At 50.1% G+C, this 21,799-nt stretch overlaps 1 protein-coding gene across 2 annotated transcripts; it reads left to right on the forward strand.

Moving 5' to 3' along the window:
• The first annotated feature begins 142 nt into the window (after positions 1-142).
• PMM2 (phosphomannomutase 2) lies at positions 143-21,799 on the forward strand. 2 transcript variants are annotated; one of them, XM_061210264.1, is made up of 8 exons: positions 148-305; positions 4,951-5,062; positions 6,944-7,020; positions 7,701-7,792; positions 10,437-10,536; positions 10,648-10,723; positions 12,012-12,127; positions 20,341-21,799. In XM_061210264.1, exons 1-8 carry the CDS (start codon positions 240-242, stop codon positions 20,440-20,442), a joined length of 741 nt encoding a protein of 246 aa, XP_061066247.1. In that variant the 5' UTR covers positions 148-239; the 3' UTR covers positions 20,443-21,799. The 2 variants fall into 2 exon arrangements, with proteins under 2 accessions (XP_061066248.1, XP_061066247.1); XM_061210265.1 differs by lacking the exon at positions 20,341-21,799 and having other exon boundaries at positions 143-305; positions 10,648-10,880; positions 12,012-12,121.

Consider the following 21,799-nt stretch of genomic DNA (forward strand, 5'->3'; position numbering starts at 1 on the left):
ATCCCACCTACTCCCGGAACCGCTAAGAGCGCGTGCTCGGCCCTAATAGGACAGCGTAGAGGCGCATTGCACTCTGGGATATGTAGTCCAGAGAGTACAGCTGCTGCTAGTCCGAGGCATTATGGGAATGGATTCTCCTCCTCCCGGCGTGCCCTGCGGCACGGGGGCTGGTCCCGGAAGTTCCTGGACGGGTTCCAGGTGCCAGCGAGTCCTGTAAGGTTCGCGTGGAAACTGGGGTCATGGCGGCGCCCGGCCCAGCGCTCTGCCTCTTCGACGTGGACGGGACCCTGACGGCCCCGCGGCAGGTAAGCGGCGTCCGGCGGGCTGGCGGCAGCCGGTGCAGAGCCCCCTGCTGCTCCCAGACGGGGCTAAGGACCGCCTACCTCCCCTGAAGGGACCGAACTCTACTCTGGGTTCCTGGAGGAATGAGACGGAAACTCCCACCAGCTCTTCAAGACCTCAGGGTGCTCGAAGAGATGGGACAGGCCGGAAAACTCTAGAGAGCAAGAAACTTGTGTTGGGTTGGAAAACGCAGTTCTGGACTCTGACCTCCAGCCCCGGGTTTGAACCCCAGCTCTGCCCCTTTACCAGCTTGTGTGCCCTCCTCAGACCTATGACGTATGGTCTCTGCCTGTAGCCTGATGTGAAAGACATAGGTTTCCAGGTCAAACGGACCCGGTAGAGTCGCAGCTTTACCTCCTGACAACTGTGACCTTGAGCAAAGTCACTTAACCTCAGAGCCTCAGCATTTATGGCTTTAAGTGGGGATATGACCTGTTGCATGTGGTGTTTGTGGGGGTCGAATGAAATCATATAAGTTCATGAAAGTATCTTGCATACGGTAGACTGGGTTCAATAATATTCAATTAATATCAGCGACCGCCACCACTCCCTTCTCCAGCCCTGCAGTGGAGTGGGGTGATGGAGGAGACCTAGATTGCTACAGGCTGCCTGCTGAGAGCCTCCTTGGACTCCTGGAAACTTCTCATTTCCAGATTTTGTTGCCGTAGGCACGGATATGTTTCAGTTAAGATTAACATTTGTGATCTTTGCTCACTCTGACCTACCCCTTGCACAGATTAGTCACTGAACACCAGCCATTCGAACTTGAGACTTGGCCCAAGTAGCCTCACTGTCTTCAAGTTCTAGCTCTACCCTGCTTAGTTTGGGCCAGGTGGAAGCAGTGGTATGTGTGCTCCAGAATTCACAACGAATGTCAGTGACCTTAGCCGTCCGTATCATTTTACCTTTCTGAGCCACAGGTGCTACGTATCTAGTGATGATGCTCAATTGCAAGTTCTCCAAAGGCCCTTTTTGATTCTGGGATTCAGTGATCCATGCACACTTGTAGGTTGTTAATTAGCCTATAGTGGTCTGGAGCCAATGTCAGCAATTCATTGTTTGTAAAAGGCCAGATGGCAAATACGTTTGTGTTTGCCGACCATATGGTCTGTAGTACTACTCGACTTTAATGCAAAAGCAACCATAGACCTTATGTAGACATAGCATAGCTGTGTTCCAGTAAAACTGCTCTCAATTTGGCCCATTGGCTGTAATGGCCTTGGGTTTACATTCCAAGCCTTTTTACACAGTATCATTAGACCCTCTTAACCTTTCTCCCTCTTTCATCCCTGGTAGGATAGTTGTTATTTCCATTTTAAATAAGGAAACAGACTCAGTGAAACCATGACCTTGATTTCACACAAGAGATCTGGTACAAGTCTCTGGGCCTCAGGGCATCGTTATTTGCTAAGTTTGCCATTTTCTGCTACCGCTCCGAGGTGGAGGCTGTTCTGTCACTAGGTGTGTCGTTCAGGAACGTGCTTCTGGTTCCCAGAAGGAACCAGGGTGTATAAGCACAAAGTATGAAATAGCAGCGAAACCAGGCAACCCGCAGTGTACTCCCTTAAAACATTTGAAACGTGATGTTCTTTGGCGAATGTAAATTTTTACACTCAAAAAAAAATCTAATTTTAAAGAGAATTGTTTCGGGGCTTCCCTGGTGGCACAGTGGTTAAGAATCTGCCTGCCAGTGCAGGGGACACAGGTTCGAGCCCTGGTCCGGGGAGATCCCACATGCCGCGGAGCAACTAAGCCCGTGCGCCACAGCTGTTGAGCCCGCGTGCCGCAACTACTGAAGCCCGTGCGCCTGGAGCCTGTGCTCCACAACAAGAGAAGCCACCGCAATGAGAAGCCCGCGCACCGCAATTAAGAGTAGCCCCGCTCGCCACAACTAGACAAAGCCCATGTGCAGCAACGAAGACACAACACAGCCAAAAAAATAAATTTTAAAAATAAAAAAAATAGAATTGTTTCTATGTGCTGGGTGCTCAAGGTTAAAAAACAAAGCTATTTTAAAAATTAAAAATAAAAACTATTTTAGCAACAGATCTGTTCATTGTACAACCTTTCCCTTCCTCAATACTCACGTTCTCAAACATTGATAAGCACAAGACAATCCGAAAGCAATCAAATGGGTTATGTTTTCCTGCAGCTGCTGAAACAGTATATGACCTAAACAGGTAAAATCTAATTAGAGTGGAGTCCAGAGCTTTGCACATTTCAGTGTTTTAGTAGAATTTTGCTGTTCTGAGTTCTTTCCTAAGAAATGCCATTGCATCTAAAAGCAGTTGAGACTTAGAACCAGGTATAAACCTGGGTGAATTGTTTTCCAACTTCCTATCGTGAAAAATTTCAAATGTACAGAATTGCTGGAAAAATATAGTACCCAAAACATCCATATTCCCACCACTTAAATGCAACAGTGATTGATATTAATTTTCTCTCTCTCTTTTTTTAATCTTTTCTGTGCCACTTCATAAGCAGTAGTCATAATGGTACTTCACCCCTAAATGTTCACACCTGCAGCTCTTGAGGACAAGGACATCTGTCGTAACCACAGTATCGTCATCATACTTAAGGGAACTATCACCAATTCCCTAATATTATTTTATACCCTGGTCCAGGGGTCAGCAAACTTTTCTGTAAAAAGCCAGATAGTAAATGGTTGAGGCTCGCAGGCCATATGGTCTCTGTCACAGCTACTCACGTCTATAGTTGTGGCCACAGACACCTCGGAAATGAATGGATATATGGCTGTGTTCCAGTCACTCTACAAAAACAAGCAGCACGCTGGGTCTGGCCCACAGGCCCTGTTTTCTAACTCTTCCTCTACTCCACTCAGTTTTCCTTAATCGTCCCAAAAAAGTCTTTTATAATTTTTTTTTTTTTTTAATTTTTCAGAGGGTGAACTTTTAACATTTTTTCACCTTAATTCCAAGCTTTTGGCTCTTTCTCTGTGCTTTATTTTGTCTGGGATGATTTAGAATTCCTTGAAATTATCAGCACAAGAGTTATTTAGAAACATTATGACAATTTTGCTGTGTGGTTATTTTGCTCCAAATCTCTCCTGCGGTGCGGGGTAGTTTAGATGCTCTATTGTGGTCACGAGCAGCTGGGTCTTATTTCCTGTTGAAAAGTATTTGCTGCCATCTGGAAGCAAAAAGCTGCCTCTCTGACTGATGCAAGTTGCAGAGCACGTCTGATAGCTGGACAGCAATACCATTTAGCTCATCAGTGTGCAGAAGGGTCAAGAGAAAATAAATTGTACCCTTAGTCTTCTGTTTGGAGGTGGAAGTATTGAGTTTGTGTTGCATTTTTAATTTTTGCAATCACGGGAATCCTCCCCACTTCCTCCCATTCTGACGTCGGCTCTGAGTAAAGCACTTGTGGGGACACTGGGACCCATTTTCACAATCACTGACTCAGAGGCCACTAGATTTTGTCTATTAGGTCAAGATTCCACCGGAAGATGTAGAAAAGATTGCACTCTAATGTAAGCCCTTTTGTACAATTTTATTTTATTAATCATATGCATGTATTACTCTAAAAAAATTTTAAGAAAAGGAGAAGGTTGAATTCTGGATGTTTTTGTACTGAAGTTGAGTTAAGTGGGTTTTTTGTTTTTCATTTCTGGTAACTTTATTTGTGTCGATATTCCATGTAAGTGTACAATTAAGATTGCTAAAAGTAATGAAATAAGAGTTTAAAAACTTCATTGTGATTTGCCTGAACACAGGGATATCTTTTCATCTCAGTTTAAAATTTCTTTTGAATGGGCACACGGTTTGGAATTTAACTAGCATAAAATTATACCACTGAGACCACTATTTATTTTTTTAAAATATTTATTTATTTATTTATTTTGGCCGCACCGGGTCTTAGTTGCCGCTTGCAGACTCTTAGTTGCAGCATGCAAGATCCAGTTCCCCAACCAGGGATCGAACACGGGCCCCCTGCATTGGGAGTGCAGAGTCTTACCCACTGGACCACCAGGGAAGTCCCAAGACCACTATTTATAGACAGAGCTTTTCTTTCAGGAGAGACTCAAAAATCTAGTGATCTTACTCTAAGGCTTTTTGTTTGTTTATATAATTATAATAAGTCAACTCTCAACTTCCTCTTTAATCTCATTATGTTATTTTGTTTTAATCAACTTAAATCCATAAATGGAGCACAGTGTAGCATTTGAAAGGACCGGGCTAGATCTACATGCATTATGGAAAAATCACCACAACTTAGTGCTGAGAAAGCAAGTCATTGCACAGGATGTGGAATGAGTCCACTTGTGTTTCAAAAAGTAGTACCTATTTATATATGTGCATATAGACAAGTGTATAAATGCACAGAAAAAAGGCTGGAGCAGTACATAACAGCTGTTAATGTATTTCTTGTGTGTTTTAAACTAGGTAAAAATAAGTAAAATTTAACAAGTTTTTTTCTGATTAAAAAAGTTGATGTCCCAAAAGCACAACTAAATAGTTGGTCTTATCTGTAGACCTAGAAACCAGATTGGCAGTTATAAAAATAAGGGTTGTATTACTCTTGGGATTTTAGTCTCCCGATTACTTCATGGCTCTTGACCGTTGTGTTTTCCTTTTTGAAATGCAGAAAATTACCAAAGACATGGATTGCTTTCTACAAAAACTGAGGCAGAAGATCAAAGTTGGAGTCGTAGGCGGGTCGGACTTTGAGAAAGTACAGGAGCAACTGGGAAACGATGGTAAACTCCACATTGCTGGCTACATTTTGGTAAAAGGTTAACTTCTCATGAGGACGTTGGGACCTGTTGCCATTTAGTATCACAGGAGCCCCGAACCCTCATCCCCGTGTGGCAGGCTTCAGGCTTCCTGCTTCCTTGTTCGGGGAAACATTTTCTCTGCCTTTATTTTTCCTCTGTTTTTAGTCCTATAAATAAATTTCTGGAGTTGCTAGTGGAACAGTTGGTGCTCGGATACATGGACAGATTCACCTAGAAAGATGGGTGTCTGTTTCTCGGCCTGCAGTCCTTCCTGTTGGTCCCCATTAACTGCCCTTCTGGCCTCAGTTCGGGCCCCATCTCCTGACGTCCTTCTCACCCAGGTGTTGAGGGGTCCTCTGGGTCTTCATGCCTCCCTCTGTTGCCCTATCGCAGTGTTCCCCAGAGTTCCCTAGTCGGGAGTCACCCAGGCTCCTCCCTCACCTAGTGAACCAGAATCTCAAGCCCAGGACCCCAGGAAGGTGGAGATTCTTACGTGCCCCTTCACTGGAGATTCTGAAGGGCATGGGTCTGTAGGGCATGGGAATCATACTTTAGCAACTACCCTCAAAGAGAGTCTAGTGCTGTGGGTGTAGCACTCTCTGATTATTGGAAACTGTCTGGTTATGTTTGTCTCGAAGACTAGTGCTATGGATTATTCATCTCCATGGCCCCAGGGCATCCAGGGTGCCTGGCCTATAAGAAATAGCAGGTAGAGAGAGAGATGGATTGAGCATTCTTTTTGGCGCTGTTGACACTTTGGGCCAGTAATTCTCTATGTCCTGTGCACTGCAGGATGTTTAGCAGCATCCCTGGCCTCTACTCACTTGATACCCGTCGTGCTGCCACACCCAGTGTGACAACCAAAAATGTCTCCAGACACTGCCACATGTCCCCTGGGGGCAAAATCACCCCCAGTTGAGAACCACTGTTCTAGATGTAATATCTTACGGTGCAAATCTGTGTGGGGTGTATTTATTGAACCAGTTACTGAAAGAGGGATCTGTGTAGTCCCTTTAAAACTCTCTGTTCTGGTTACACTTAATTTTCCTTGTAGGTGCTCTGTTTAGAAACGCTATAAACAACATAATGGGACACATTAAGACCCGGGGATCCTGTTACTTGGTCCTGATTGCCCTTTCTGCCTCTGGTCATGTAATTAACCACAGGCTCAGAGAGGTTTTGTCAGTGTAGCACAGCGTCTTACATTTGAGAGAGTAAGAGTCGAAACTCCAGAATCAAAACAGTCACGAGCCAGAAGAAAGTGGAAGACCCACCTGTATCAGAATCACCTGAGGAGCTCGTTCAAATGCAGATGTGGGAACCCCACCCAACACACAGTGCCTGGGAATCTGCATTTTGGCAAGCAGCTAAAGTTTGAGACTCCATTAAGATTTATGTGGGTGGTCTTCAAATGTGAATGAATACAAGAATCGCCTGAAGAGCTTTAAAAAAAAAAAAAAATCTGATTCTTAACCTGGCCCCTGCAGATTCTGATTCAGAAACCTTGGGAGCAGAGCCTGGAATTCTGCAGATTTTCATCACTGCCCCGGTGATGCAGATTCACAGTGGGGTTTGGGAGCCATCGTTGGCTCCCACCTTCCTTTACAAATAAGCAGGCAGAGGCACGAGGTGCCCACCAAGTCTCCAATCTGCAGCCTAATTGTCATCTTTTAAATTTATAATGAAGAGCCTTTTTAAAAAAGTTTTTAAGGAGCTTTTTTTCCACCCTCCCAATCTGTTAAGATGAGATAGCCTTTGACAGTCATTACTGGAGTTTAGCATTTTTATTGGCGATTAGTGTTAATCAAGAAATAGAAACACAGGGTCCAATTCATTGCATTCTCAATTTTGTTTTGTTGGCAGTGGTTGAAAAATATGATTATGTGTTTCCAGAAAATGGCTTGGTAGCATACAAAGATGGGAAACTCTTGTGCAAACAGGTAGGTTTGCAAGTATCCAAACTACTCTGTACTGCTAGTGAAATGTTTTCTAAAAAGGTATTTGATATTGAATGCCTCCAGGGAGGTATATTTGGGAGAAGAGTGGTAATGAATCTTCACCCTGTATTTTTTACTTTTTGGATATTGAACCATGTGACTAGTACACATTCCAAATTGTTAACTAAATTTTTATAATTGTTTTTCAAGGTTACTTAATCTAATATTTCTATTATGGTAGCAAAGACTAGGGCAAGTTGCCTTGCTGCAAGCATTTCTAAGAGGTACCATGTAGCTCTTATTACCATTAAGATCAGTCTGTTCAGACGTAAGAGGAAGCCAAAGTGGAACAAATATATTTTCTATCAGTGTCTGCAGATATTTTAATTGAATAAAAGGCAGCAGCAGTAAACTCTTTGGGGCTTCCAGGAAGCACTTGAGAGATAATGAATACAAAAATCTTGAGTAATGAAGCAGAAAATGGTTTTGACTGAGGCCCTTTCTGGTTTGCCTAATGTTTTCAACCAGAGAAAAAGGGAGAAAAGGAGAAAGGCAGTGGGGTGTGTCCCCATCACCGCTTGGTGACCCTCCAGCCACAGAGGCTGAAGACCTGGGTTTGCTGGAAAGCCATTTTGAAAAGGCCTCCCACTGTGTCTAGTAACTCCAGTATTTTCTTTATCTAGAATATTCAAGGTCACCTGGGTGAGGCCCTAATCCAGGATTTAATCAACTACTGTCTGAGCTACATCGCGAAAATTAAACTCCCGAAGAAGAGGTGGGTTTGCTTTTAGCAAAGAAGCGCCACTGGAATATGGCGTGATGTCATCTGGTGGGTTAGAGCTAACTTAACTCCAAAGCCCGGCGCTTAGTAAGGGATCACTGGAAACCTTCTGTAAAGCCAGCGGTAAACCGATGATTACATAAATGATGGTGCGTCCACGTTACGGAAGTTGAAAACTATATGCTTTCAAAGGCTGTCAGTTAAGGCACATGCCTGTGAAACAGCAGTGCGGGAAAAGCAGCATCGGCCCAGGCCCCAGCTCAGGAGTCTCAAACTGGAGGCCCCCGGGCCAAATCCCATGCAAAGCCAAGTTCAGTTGGCCCCTGGTGTTCAGTAAAATCTGCATTAAGTGCTATCATTTAAAAGTCTGATTTCACACTTTAAAATACCTGGGTTTCCGGCTTCTGCAGCATCTGAAAACCCGGCAGCTCGATGCTCCCTCCTAGGTGGCAGCAGCCTGGCGGGCAGCGCTGCCCCCTCCCCATCCTCCAGTCTTTCATGGGCCACTTGTCTCATTTTTCTGGCCTCGGTAGGCATTTGATTCGGGAACCTACCTCTTGCTCTGAATACTGTTATCTCAATTCCCATTTTTAAATAATAACAGCAGTAATGTGCACACATGCCCACAGTTAAACGATTGGCAGAAAACGGACCATATGCTAACGGTGGTTGTTTCTTGGTAATGAGATTTCAGGTGGTTTCTTTGAAATACTTTTCATCTTCTCGGTTTTCTGCACTTAATGTGTAACACCCTGATGATTAGAGGCTGAAACATTTCTTAAAGGGTGATTGAATTTCAAGACATGCTGGAGTTTCGAGAGTGCTCGAGACCTATTTCCAGAATTTCCGAAACAGATGCCCCTGCTTGGCACCTCCTCTCGGAGGGCAGGGGCTTCCTTTTTCACATCTGTCCCAGGAAGGGGGATGGATGAGACAGGAGGGACCCGAAGTCCATCTTTCTGGCAGCTGGGAGACGGCCCGTGAGGGTTGCTTATCCTGTGCTGTTGACTTTTATGTATATTAGAAATTCTCTGTTGTAGAAAGTGAACATATAACGTACCCCAGGTCAGTTCAGTCTTTACTTCGGGCTGAGCATTGAGGGAGGATAAAAAAAGGATAAGATACACTCCTGTCCTCCAAAGAGGATGTCATCTAGTGAGAGGGCCCAGCGTGCAGAGCTGTGACTCCAAATTAGCCTGAGATACCCGGTGAATTCAGGAGGCAGAGCTGAGTTCCTCCTTGATCGGCGTTTACCCACATTGCTCGTGGGGCTAACGCTATGCCCCACGCATGCCAGGCAAGTGTAGTAAGACGTCACATCGTCCAGGTCTTCAGGGGGGAAGTGAATGCTTGATCAGCTGCCTTAGTTCTGGTTTTTAGAACAGAAGCCTTTTTACAATGCATCAACCTCCCTCCCTGCCTTGGGCATGACCTCTTTTTCTGACAGTTTAGGACCCACAGGCCTAGGATCCCCCCTGGGAATGATCACCAGGGCCCCGTAGCCCAGTGTACATGTAGAAGGTGTAGGGAACAGGCTGGTCTGTACCGCGTCCAGGACAACCGGGACAGGGTGTTTGAAAAAGTGTCTTAGGTGCACATACGTTGTTGTATCGTTTGCCTCTTTTTCTGCAAGTTGAACACAGCTGGGGAAGGATCCAGTGATGGAGATACCGCTATTTTTACTTTACTTGCTTCCCAGTTTTTTAGATAAACTGGTACTTTTCATTTCAGGAGCCCCTTCAGGGGGCCTCAGAGCAAGTGCCGTTAGCCCCTTTCTGAGCTCAGAGCAGAGCGGTGCCCAGGGTCCCTGGTAAGTGGCAGCATTGGCCTGGAATCTGGTCCCAGCCCCACGCCTGGCATGTGTCCTTGAAGTATTATTACTGAGGCTCACCTGGGGATCCTCAGCAGCTTTTCCTGTGTCGCTTTTCTTGGTAAAAATCAGCATTTCACTAGGTCACTTGCAAAGGTGTCTGGGACATATATTTTCAAATTCCTCGGGGAACTTGAAGAGCTAGTAATCATTTTCATAGCTCATTGTTAACTATAACATTCTCTGCTCAAGAGCGGCACCGTCCAGCAGAAATGTTATATGAGCCACATGTGCCGTTTTTTCCGCTTTCCGTGGCCATGTTTAAAAAAAAAAAAAAAGGAAAGGAATAGGTGAAATTAATTTTAATATGTTTTATTTAACCGACTACATCCAAACTATAGTCATTTCAAATATAGTCAGTATAAAGCATTGTCAGTGATGGGTACACTCCTTTTTCATACGAAATCTGTGAACTCTCATCTCAGGTCAGATCAGCCACAGTTTTCAGGGCTCTCTAGCCACGTGAGGCTTGTGGCCGCCACACGGCCCAGCACAGCACCGCCAAAGGCTGATCACACCCGCCTCTGCCTTTGGAATTGCCCCCCCCCTTTTTTTTTTTTTTTTTTGGCCACACCTTGGCATGCGGGATCTTAATGCCCCGACCAGGGATCGAACCCATGCCCCCTGCAGTGGAAGTGCGGAGTCTTAGCCACTGGACCGCCAGGGACGTCCCTGGAATTGGCCCGCTTTTTAACCTGTCTATCCGTCTGTCGTGTTGCTCAAATAAATGATGTATCTCTGGGACCTCCGTACCCTTTTCCTCCCCAGGGGTACTTTCATCGAATTCCGAAATGGGATGTTGAATGTGTGCCCTGTCGGAAGAAGCTGCAGCCAAGAAGAACGCATTGAGTTCTACGAACTGGATCAAGTGAGTCTTTATGAAATAGCCGGGGTGTATGGATGTGTAGTGTGCATCTCTGTGGCCAAGAAAGTGTGCTTCTAATGCAGTAGACTATCGGTATCTTTTTGTTTTCCTCAGAAAGAAAGTATAAGACAGAAATTCGTGGAGGATCTGCGGAAAGAGTTTGCAGGGAAAGGCCTCACGTTTTCCATAGGTATCATGCATTCACACGGGTTTCACGCTCTGGGAGCCGTTTGCCGGGAGGTGGTTGTGGGCCGTTGTGCTCTTGAACTTGGACTGTGGCGAGTTTGCAGATGGGCCGTCCGCGGCGGGAAACTGCTCCTGCCTGATCAGCGCTGGCCGAGACTCAGGTTAGGAGATGACTTCCAGACTGCTGGGTTTGGTTCTAAATCCTCGCCCAGCAGGATTCTTCCTCCCTGCACTTCTCCTAGTCAAAAATAAGAGCAACTTGCTTAATGAAGAGTGAGAACTTATGCCCACACCTTTGGGCAGAAGACAGCTAGCTCATGGGTGACTCTATAGGAGAGAGGTGGGACAGGGCCTCTTAGATCAAGTAGACTGAACGTGTTCTGGAATCCTGTAATGTTCGAATGGCAAGGAACCTTAGAAGTCACTTGGGCTGGTTTTACAAATGAAGAAGCCGAGGCCCAGAAAGGGGAAGGCGCTTGTCTAGGTTCACGAAATTTCTGTTCATAGTGACAGGCCAGCATGCGGCCGTTTCCGGGGTCTGATGCAGAGCTCTTCCTGCAGCGCTGATGTCTCTGCCTTGCTTTTTGGTGGAATATGCCTGTCAAACGCTTTAAACAGACCAATTTCTGCTGTCAGTGCTGACAAGCCATACTTAAAGCCCTCTCCTTTCACCAGCTCAAATAAGCGTACGCTTGCCAGAAAATTGGAATTGCGGAGGGCCTCTGTGTAAAAGATGAATGGGTGGCTTGTTAAGTATCCTTGAACTGTGAGTGGAACATCTTCCCTGACACAGCTCTGAAAGGGTTTTTGTTGCCCAAGAAAGCTGCCTGGCCATCCCCGTCCGTGGGATTTTCATTTTCCTGCACGAAGAGCTGGAGGCATCCTGCTCCCAGGCCTCTCCGCCGAGCGCACAGTGCAGCTCCAGGGGAGCGCGGCTGAAGAAAGCTGTTGGCAGCTCTTTCACCGGCCTGCTTTGGGCTTCATTTAAGCCCGCTCTGCAGACCACTCGGGTGCAAAGCCATTGTGGGTCTCACTCTGAGTCAGCACTCTGAGTCTCTTTCTTAGACTTTAGATTTTTAGGTTTTAGGTGAAATCATGTTGGAGAAAAAAAATCATGCAAGAATTAATTTCTAGAACCTACCCCTAAAGTATTGTAATTAGCAAACTGAGGTAATAAAATAAACCTTGGCACTCCAGTTGCCGACAAGATCAAAGGGCACATTTTCTTTCAGTGACATATCATTAGCCTCCTTTTCACCTTTAGCTTGTGTGTCTCCCTCCCCGCTTGGCAGGCGGCCAGATCAGCTTTGATGTCTTCCCTGACGGATGGGACAAGAGGTTTTGCCTGGGACATGTGGAAAAGGACGGCTATAAGACCATTTATTTCTTTGGTGACAAAACCATGCCAGTAAGTATGGAAGTGTTTTTGCAGTTTCATTGTTCAATTTGGGTTTGAAGAGGGGGGAAGCGGACAGATGGGCTTTTCTCCCCCCAGCCACACTTCACCTGGCAGCCCAGCTCAAACTGAGTAATGGCTTCTGTCCTATGAGAGGGGGGTGATGGAGCCCCCTCTTCTCTGTGCTCAGACACCCGACACCTCTGAAGGCAAGGATGGAGCCTTTCAGTTTGGCTTTGAGTTAAGTGTCACCCGCCTCGAGCGCCTTCCGGAACGAGACCCAGTGCTCTCATCAGATCCTCTTTGTGTTTCAAAGCCCTTGCCGTTTTTATTTCATGTTTCCGCCGTGTTTTTTCCCCAGGGGCGTTCATTTAGGTTGGGCACTAGGAGTCCTAAATGGTAGGAGGACCAAGAGTCTCGTGAGTCTGGAATTCAGGAGAGATGAGAGGTGGGGGGTCAGGCCTGGGCATCACACACTGAGGGGCAGGAGGCTGTCCTGGGGGGGCTGTCAGAAATCCCAAGTCTGGGACTGAATCTAAACTGGGGACTGATGGGAATTCCCTGGCAGTCCAGTGGTTAGGACTCGGCGCTTTCACTGCCAAGGGCACAGGTTCAGTCGCTGGTCGGGGAACTAAGACCCCTCAAGCTTCGCAGTGCGGCCAAAAATATAAAACAAACTGGGGACTGAGATTAGAGCCAGGTGTTGAGAGGCCAGCGGGAGGGATTTCCCCGGAGCCGCCGAGGTGGCAGGCGAGGCTCTCCTTAGGACAGGTGGGTCCCCAGGGGGCTGGATGGAGGGGCTTTGCCGCCATCGAGGCCCAGAGGAGGCTCAGCCCCCAATGGTCACTGCCCAGCCCGGGGCCGCCTCCCTTTACCTTCCTCTCGCACCCCCGTGCTTCTCTGCTTCCCTCTCACGGGCCACCCAGTGGTGGTAGCTACCTGGCCATCAGGCTCCTGTCTCAGGCTTTGTGGCTGTACTGCAGCAGCAGAAAGGCTGCATGGATGGAGTTTTTAATCCCTCCAACCCCCAGTCCACCCAGAATGCGTGCTGTTTTGCTAAGGTCTCTCCTGTGTGGACCTGCCTTTTTCAGTAAGATCTCCACGTGCTAGTCTTCCAGCTGAAAGGGACTTCTGGATAGTATAGTCTCATATCCTGCTTTCCAAATTATAAAACTGGGGGAATTCCCTGGCCGTCCAGTGGTCAGGACTCCACGCTTCCGCTGCAGGGGGCCACGGGTTCAATCCCTGGTCGGGGAACTAGGATCCCACAAGCCGCCCTCGCCGGTCCCCCCTCTTCCCCGCCGCTGGCCACCGCCCATCCTCCCAGCTTTGTGCTGATTCCTGCAGTCTGAGAAGGCGGCTCTTCAGACAGGCTGAGGCAGATTGTTCTGTGATGGTGAGGTCCTTGCCGTGTGTAAGCCTCGGCGGGGACTTTGCAGGACGGAATGCGGTTCTTGAGATAATCAGAAAACAACATCTTTGGGGAATTATTCATTTGGGAATTAGAGAGTTTTCTGTTTAGCCACTGCATTACCACACGTCAGTTAATTTTTTATTTTAATCTTACCTACTTTTAAAAAATAGATACTGTCAAATGGAGGTCCCTCCCATTCTTTTTTTTAATTTTTATTTATTTATTTATTTATTTTTGGCTGTTTTGGGTCTTCGTTTCTGTGCGAGGGCTTTCTCTAGTTGCGGCGAGCGGGGGCCACTTTTCATCGCGGTGCGCAGGCCTCTCACTATCGCGGCCTCTCTTGTTGGGGAGCACAGGCTCCAGACGCGCAGGCTCAGTAGTTGTGGCGCACGGGCCTAGTTGCTCCGTGGCATGTGGGATCTTCCCAGACCACGGCTCGAACCCGTGTCCCCTGCATTGGCAGGCAGATTCTCAACCACTGCGCCACCAGGGAAGCCCCCCCCCATTCTTAATTAATAGGCATTCATTGTAGAAAATTAGAAAAAGCATGAAGAAGAAAGGAAAAGTCACTTGTAAATCACAGCTGACATGCCTCTCGGCCTCTTTGCAATGTATATGACCCCAAATGTGGGACACGGTGTGTTCACTGGTTTCTGCTTTTGTTCTCTTAACATATTTCGTTCCCCCCCGCGTCAGGGAATGTTCTTTGAAAACAAGCTTTTAATGGCCGTATAAGATTCTAGCGTTTTGGCACAGATTATTTACCCATTTCCCCAGCAGAGGCCCTTTGGGTTTGTGGCTCTTTGGTGTCGTCGCGAGCACCGTAGTAAACACTCTTGCGTCATTCTTTGCCCTCCTCTCTGATCTTTTTTGTCAGTGGTTTCCTGGAGATGGGAGTTAGCAGTCCAGCCATCTAAATCTTTTAACAGCCTGAGGCACTGAGCAGTCCAAATACTAGCTTTAAGTTTCTTTTCGTATTCAGTAATAGACATTTGGAAAGCTGTTTTCTTTCTTTGCGTCAAGGCAAAATGTTTTTGCCGGCTCCCGGGGAGACAGCACCTGAGCTAGGCGCTGTCAGTAAGAAGCCCTTTCCCTGCCAAGCTCAGCAGGCTTAGACGCCTGCCCGGCAGCTCGGCCGGGGTCTGATGTTGCCCCGAGCCCCCCGTGTCTCCCCCGGCCCCACCCCGAGCACCTCCAGAGAGCAGAGGGAAGAGGGAAGAGGGAAGAGGCTGGCCCTGGCACTTCTAATCCTCGTTAGTCCTGGGAACTCCCTCGTCTGTCCCGGCAGCCACAGCAGGCAGCGTCCATCGATGCCCAGCTCCGAGTTCAGCTTACAGGCCCTGGGCCTGGCCTTTGGTGGGAGTAGCGGGGGGCTCGGTTTGCTGCGGGGAGGGAGATGGCCAGCACCTGGCAAGATGCACCCAGGCTGCTCTGCCTGCCTCTCCATGGGGCTGCGCCTGCCAGCTCAGCCCCAGCCTTGCCGAATTCCCAAGCAACAGTGCTTTTGCTTGTTTAATGCTTCTTGTAAAAAACATCTTGACTTGAAGTCGGGGCGACGTGAAAACCCATTGGAATACTTGGTGAGCATTACCCACTGATGGGTGTGACGCCGCAGTTCCACTTTGGTTAATTCGGCTCTCAGTTCACTCCTACATGTGTAGAAAGGGCTACAGAGAGGGGCAGGCCAGAAACAACCCCGCCCTTCGCAGGAGGAGGTGGAGTAAATAAACGGGGGTCCAGCCACACAGCGGAATGCCAGGTAGCGGAAGCACAGCTGGTGTGGAGCAGTGCTGGTAAGAGGCTCCATTTTTGTGTAAAGACAGAAATCATCTCTTCGTGTCTGCTTGTAAGTGCACACAGGGGGTCTGAAAGGGTACCCCCAAAATTACAGAGTTACCGTGGGGGTGGGACGAGGATGGGCGAGACTTACCGCTGTGACAAGACCCTGTTTTTAAATTTTTGAGCTGCATGAAGGTGCTATCTACTGAAAAATAAAACTTAAAAATGTCAAATTGAAAAGAGGAAGGGAACGAAGCTTTTCAAGTGCTTCCTCGGCGTCACCCCTGAGCCGGACACTTGCACGCCGTCTCCCGCGGTCCCCACCGCAGCCAGGGGAGGCGGGGAACGTGGGGGCCCCGCAGAGGGCCAGCCGCTCGCTGAGTGCGGTCTGGAAGCCCCTGCCCTTTTTATTCTCCAAAACACTAAGACCACTCACCCTTTACAGTCAGCGTGGTGGAAAGAGGTGGTAGGCTTGGAAACCGAGAGCACCCAAGCCTGCCCCCCAAAAGCCCGGTGCGGTGACCACACGCGAGTCTGTCTAAGCCTCAGTGCCCCGGGCCATCCGGGGGGGGTGTGGGTCCGCTTCCGAAGGACCGAGGACAAAGTGAGAGGTCTTAGAGGGAAGGCAGTTGGGGATGTGCCTCTTTCCCAGCGGCTCCTGCTTTTAAGGAAGTTGTGATAAGGCTCACCTAGTACTGAGGTTGCTCTGTGAGTTTGGGGGCCTGCGGGGTGGGTGACAGGTTGCCCTTGTGAGTGGTACCCAGCGACCCTTGAGGTTCTGTTAGGCCTTTGGCCGGGGCCTGGGCTTCCTCGGCGTGCCTGGCATCTCCTGGCATCTCCAGGGCTCCCAAGGCTCCTTAGGGCTAACAGAAGTACAGAATGTGTCCTTGGGACAGACCGGCCTGACTGCTTGTTTGTTTCTGTGGCAGAATCTGAGACCCAGGTCTTGTGTGGCTGGTGGCAGGCTTAGGTTAGCGTGGTGAGGGGTGTCCCTCGTTCCTGGAGGGACCCAGGGCAAATCGCCGCTCCCTGTGGTCTGAGCCTCCTGGAGGAGGTTGGACCAGATTAGAGGTTCTCATCCCTGCTGAGGAGAACCCCGGGCCCCCTGCGGGAGGACAGGAAGCCGGATGCTGTGCAGGGGAACCACGGGTCCCATGTGTCCACTGGGGGCCTGCCTTCCTTCCAGGCCCCAGAATTGGTGGCCTCGTTGGTCCAGAGAACAGGACGGTGGACCCAGCCCCAAGGCAGGAGCATCCCTCACCCCAACGCTCCTGCTCAGGGAGACCCAGGCTTCGGGCCCCCAGGGCTCACTGTTGTCCACAGCATCAGCATCTCCCCGATGTGCTCCCGTGCCAGGGCCCCTCACGCAGCTCTGAACCCTGTTTTACGGATGAGGGGAGCTGTGCCAGAGCCATCACCAGACCCTAAGGGGCAGTCACCCAGGGGCGTCAGCCCGACAGCCAGCTCGCTTTCCCCCACCCCTAGCCTGGTCATCACTAGATTCTGAGCCCCTGGTCCTCAGCCCTGGAGGCACATTGGAGTCACCTGATTGCTTTCAAAACCTCTGACCCTGGGGCCAGGCTGTTTTTGACCATAGCTGTTTACTTCTTTCTAGGAAAAAAATCAGCACAGTTATCTAAGGGCATTCATTTTCAAATGTGAAAGTTGTTTGAGGTTGTTTTCATCCGCAGCTAATTCTAACATACCGGGAGAGCAGCACATACTAAAGTCAGGTAGTGAGTCCTCGGGTCCCCAGCCTCCTGCATAAGCCCTGGGCACCCGGCTCTCCTGTGGCCAGAGACACCCAGGCACGGGAGCTCTTAGTGCATCCTGGGCCTTTGGCCCCCATGTCTCTTGTTCTTTCCCAGTTTTATTGATGTATTTTTAAAGCTCCTGCAGTGACTGTCACTTGCAGCCAGGGGAGAACCCCTGCTCTGGGATCTTTGAAGGCTGAGCCTTTGTCTTGGTGGCCTTTGTACCCATAATGGATAGAAATTGGCTAAGTGCTTATTGAACTACCCGAGGTAAACGTCCATGTGCAGCTAGAGAGCTTGTCTGTGCCGCGGGCAGGTATCCACACAGCAGAGACCCCCTGGAAGTCGTGTCAGGTCATGTGGAGCAGGGCACGTGTCAGGTCATGTGGAGCAGGGCACGTGTCAGGTCATGTGGAGCAGGGCACGCAGCCGGCAGGCCGGGGACACAGATGCAAGATAATCAGCCTTCGCTGCGACCTTCCTCCCCGTCGGCCCAGACCTTGGCCTTGTAGGGATTAAACATTAATGGGCAGCCTGCGCTGATCCGGGGCCTCTACTTTGGGCCTGCCAGGTACACCTTAACGGAAACACGATCGCTTATTCATCCCTTCGCCCCTTCCCTCCCTCCGTCTTCTCCCAGGAAACAGGAGCTTTGTTTTGGAGCTTGGGGGTGGCTGAGCCTGCCCAGCAGGAATCCAGTAACCTTTGGTGCACATGCAAATCCAGTTTTGAAGTTTCCTGTTCACTGTAACCTTATTTTTCTAGTGGGTGGCACTCACTAGCTTGGTGTTTCGGTTCTGCTTCTCCCGACCTCACTCCGATCTGGTTTGCAAGGTCTGTGCAGCCCCAGGAGGGAGCCCGCCCGCTCTGAGGCCAGTTGCCCTGCAGGAGATGTGGGCAGTGCGGGCAGTGCAGCTTTGCTGCCCTCTGAGAGCAGCGGGCCCCACCGAGCTGCAGGAGGTTTCTCCTTCCCAGGCGATCGGAATCTCGGGACCTGGCTTTGGTCCGAGTCAGTGGCTTACAAGGCAGCAGGGCTCAGCCTCCTTCCACGGACAGCTCCCCGCCTCGCCGCCAGCAGGCGCTCTGTCAGGGGAAGCATCTGTTGGGCACCCAGGACACCCTCTCCAGGGTGGGGCAGGCACGGCGTCTGTGAGCCTTGCTGCTCCAGAGGTCCTGCTCCCCGGAGAGTGGAGCCTTGCACCCTGGCTGGGGGCTGGAGCCTCCTGACCCTCCTCTGCTTCCGCTTTTGAGTCCTCATCCCCCATCCATTCTCCAGAAAGTTCCTCTTGTGAAGTGCACCTGATGGTGTGAAGCCTGGCTCCTGGCTTTCTGGAGGCTTCACATAAAATCCCAAGTCCTCATCTCGACCTGCGAGGCCTCACGGCCCGGCCCCTCCCCGGCAGGCTCTAGCCCGGCTGGCAGCCTTTCCCGGATGGGCGGCCACAGGGCTTGTCCCTCCTCTTCCTTCAGGCCTCTGCTCAAAGGCCTCTCCCCTGTCACCCTGGTCCCCTCCCCTTATTCTTTGCAGATGCGGGCAAAGCATCCACAGAGCTGTTTATGTCCGTCTCAAATGTAAGCTTGGAAGGCAGCCCTTAGGTGGACTCCATTTGTTTGCCACTGTATCTGCAGCTTCTGAGACCATGCCTGGAGGGTAGTGAGCGCTGCACAAGGTTTGTTGGGTTAATCCGTGAAAACTAGCCCCTCCGTCCAGGGTTGGTGAGTGACACTGGAGTGAAAGTGTCCCCAGGTGGGTGCTGGGGTTTTCTGAATAGAGCAGGAGTTCTTTCTTCGTTGGTTAGGTGCTCTGTGCTGGTTTCCCCACACCAGGCCGTTCCTAAGAGAAATCCTTTTTTTGTCGTAAGAATTGTCTTCACGTGTACTTGTTCAGGAGATGCTGACCATGAACTGGGGGCCAGCTGAATGACCAGAGCCCCTTCACAGGACATAAATTCGTGAGGCCCGCGCAAGGCTTGGCAGGCTTCTGGGAAAGAACATTCCCCAGTGTGGCTCCAAGGTCATGGCCTCCCAACATGGCTCCACCCAGCACGTCTGGGGCCCGGGCAGTAGTCCCTCTTGATGTCTATGAACTTTACCTCCACCTAGGGAAGCCGTCTGCTTGGGGGTGGGTGGTTTTTACAAAGATGAGAGCAGCCATAATTTCAGGTGTCAGTTGTTTAAAAGGATGTCATTTTCGTACAGAATCGTTTTCTCCATACTGGCTTCATGCTCTGTGTTTTATGAAAAAAATCCATTTTCTCTGCAGTGATTTTCATCACATTATAAACTAATTGATTTTTTTTTTCAAGATTTTGCGTTAGACTGCTTATGCAATGTTATGAGGAAAATATAGGAAATTCCGTGAGAAGTGAAGCAGGGGCTTTCCTGCAGGGCTGTGGGTTGTGGAAGCAGCATTCCCCTGACACAGGCGGGACTGGGGAAGGGGGTGCAGCACAGACTAGGCGATCCACAGTCACAGGACCCCCCGCACCCAGCATGCCTGGGCCCTTCCAGGCCCGGGCCTCAACTCCTAGGGGCTCACCAGGGGGAAGGAAGCGTGAAAACGCTAGGAAGCGGTGCTAGCTGCGCGCTGGTGCTGGCCCAGGATTGCTCGTCCACCAATGGCCTCAGTGCTTTGGGCGAAGTTCCGCCACGATCCCCATTTCACAGATGGGGAGCTGCCCACATACCCCCCTCACCGGTGCTAGACCAGGATCTGAGCCCAGGCCACCAGGCTCAGACTCCAGCCACGTGGGCCTATTTAAACTTCAGTGAATCAGACTCAGTCCCTCTGTCACAGGCCTCACGTGTGGCCTCCGTCGGCTCAGAGATGGACCGTGTCCATCGTCACAGAAAGTCTCGAGGGCAGCACTGCTCTGGACTGTCTGCCCTCCTGCAGCCCCCCATGACCTGTTAGGAAAGTTTGGATGCGGTTAAAACAAATCAATGGCGGTGAGAATTCTGCTTTCTTGATAGAAAAATAAGCCTTGGACAGATCTTCACGGGAACATCGTGATTTCTTTCACAGGCATAATTGCACGTTCCAAAGCTAAACTGCAGTTCAAGGGAAGGTGAAAAACCCTTTCTCGGTACGACAGTACCCTTGTTGTTCCTCTCCTGGGGGCTAAGAAAAGGTACCTGAAGAGATGCTCCCCGCCCGGTAAAATCGCAGGGTCCTCATTTCTGGTCCTATTTCTCTGGTGGCCCCGGGCCCCTGGGTGGCAGCAGCCTTGGCCCAGGAGGAGCCAGGTGGCGCCTGCATCTGCGCCGTGTCTTCACAGGGCGGGAACGACCACGAGATCTTCGCAGACCCGAGGACGGTGGGCTACACCGTGACGGCGCCCGAGGACACACGCAGGATCTGTGAGGAGCTCTTCTGCTGACCATCCCTCTCCCCGTGAGAGGGGGGGTCCCGCCACGCCCACCCCCAGCCCACTGTACAGTTGTCACCCGGGTCCTCACTCAGCAGGGAAATGGCCCTCCGCCTCCAGTGCTAGAAGCAGCCAGAAGGGAGAAGAAAAGGCTTGTCAAGAATGGTTCAAAGGACTGCCTCCAGCAGAGGGTTTCATCCCCACCCCGAGTCTCAGGACCCCCAGCCCTGCCCTGATACGTGCAATCACAGTACACCTGGGGTTTTTTTGTTTTTAAACTTCCCCATCATTCTAGAATGATACAGGAAGATCGAGTGTGCCTGGACCCTCCCTCTTTCCTCATGGGTCTCATGGAAAATGTAACAGATATTCACGTTGGGACCCTCTGCATCAGTACCAGGAGGGGGCTTTGGTGATGAGAAAGAAAGGACAGGACGTTTACAATGATCTGACCCTGGGACAGATGGTTAAAAACACTTCCAGAAATGAAGCTCCCCCGTGAGAGCGCTGGCCGAGTGACCACGGACCCCAGGGACTTTGCACCTAGCTGGCCCAGGAAGCAGGGGTAGCTCTGTATCCACTACACTTTGAAGAGCCCGCTGGTTTCCTAGCCATTGGGACAGAGGCAGTGGAACCAACAACCCCGCCGAGAACTGGCACTCGGCCCTCCCGGGACGCAGCTCTGAGCCCAGGCCCAGAGACTAACTGGGGCGGTCCTCCTGCTGTCCCCAGGGCCCGTTTGCCCTAGTTCCTCAGGGGTCAGGGGAGAGCCTGAACTAACAGATCAGGAGCTGCACTGTTTCTCTGCCGATCTTTGAATAATAAGCCCATCCACTCAGGCCCTCGGAGCTCCCGTGGTCAGGCCTGCAACCCTCACTCCTCCCTCCCGCCTTCTGCAAGTTCCTTGTATAACTGGAACGCAGGTCGGAGCCTCGTCCACAACACAGAACACGGAAGAGAGCTTTCCAAGAAAACGGTTGCTGTGTCGCTTTTGAGCATCTCCCTCCACAGACCAGTGCCGGGGCCGGCGTCAGTCCAGGCATGGCCTCTGCTGGGGGCTTGCAGACCTGAATCTGAAGTGGGGATTGCAGAGGTGCTCTGAGCAGCCCACCTCTCGGCCCCCACCAGGTGCCTTCATCACAGAGGAACCTGGTTCCCCCCAGCCCTCCCCCAGCCCGGCTTGTCTCAGCGCCAGGCTGCGAGGTCGGCCCCCTCACCTGCCCAGGGCCACACACTGGGGTGACGGTTCTCATTGGTTCCCAGAACTCTGCCCTCCTGTGGCATCCTTCCTGGCTGAATTTTACACATGATACTGTAATGATCTTTCAAAATGAAGAGTAGCAAATTAAAGTGATTTTATTGTTTCCTA

This window comes from Eubalaena glacialis, chromosome 13 (assembly GCF_028564815.1).
Source record: "Eubalaena glacialis isolate mEubGla1 chromosome 13, mEubGla1.1.hap2.+ XY, whole genome shotgun sequence".
Taxonomy (NCBI): Eukaryota; Metazoa; Chordata; class Mammalia; order Artiodactyla; family Balaenidae; genus Eubalaena; species Eubalaena glacialis.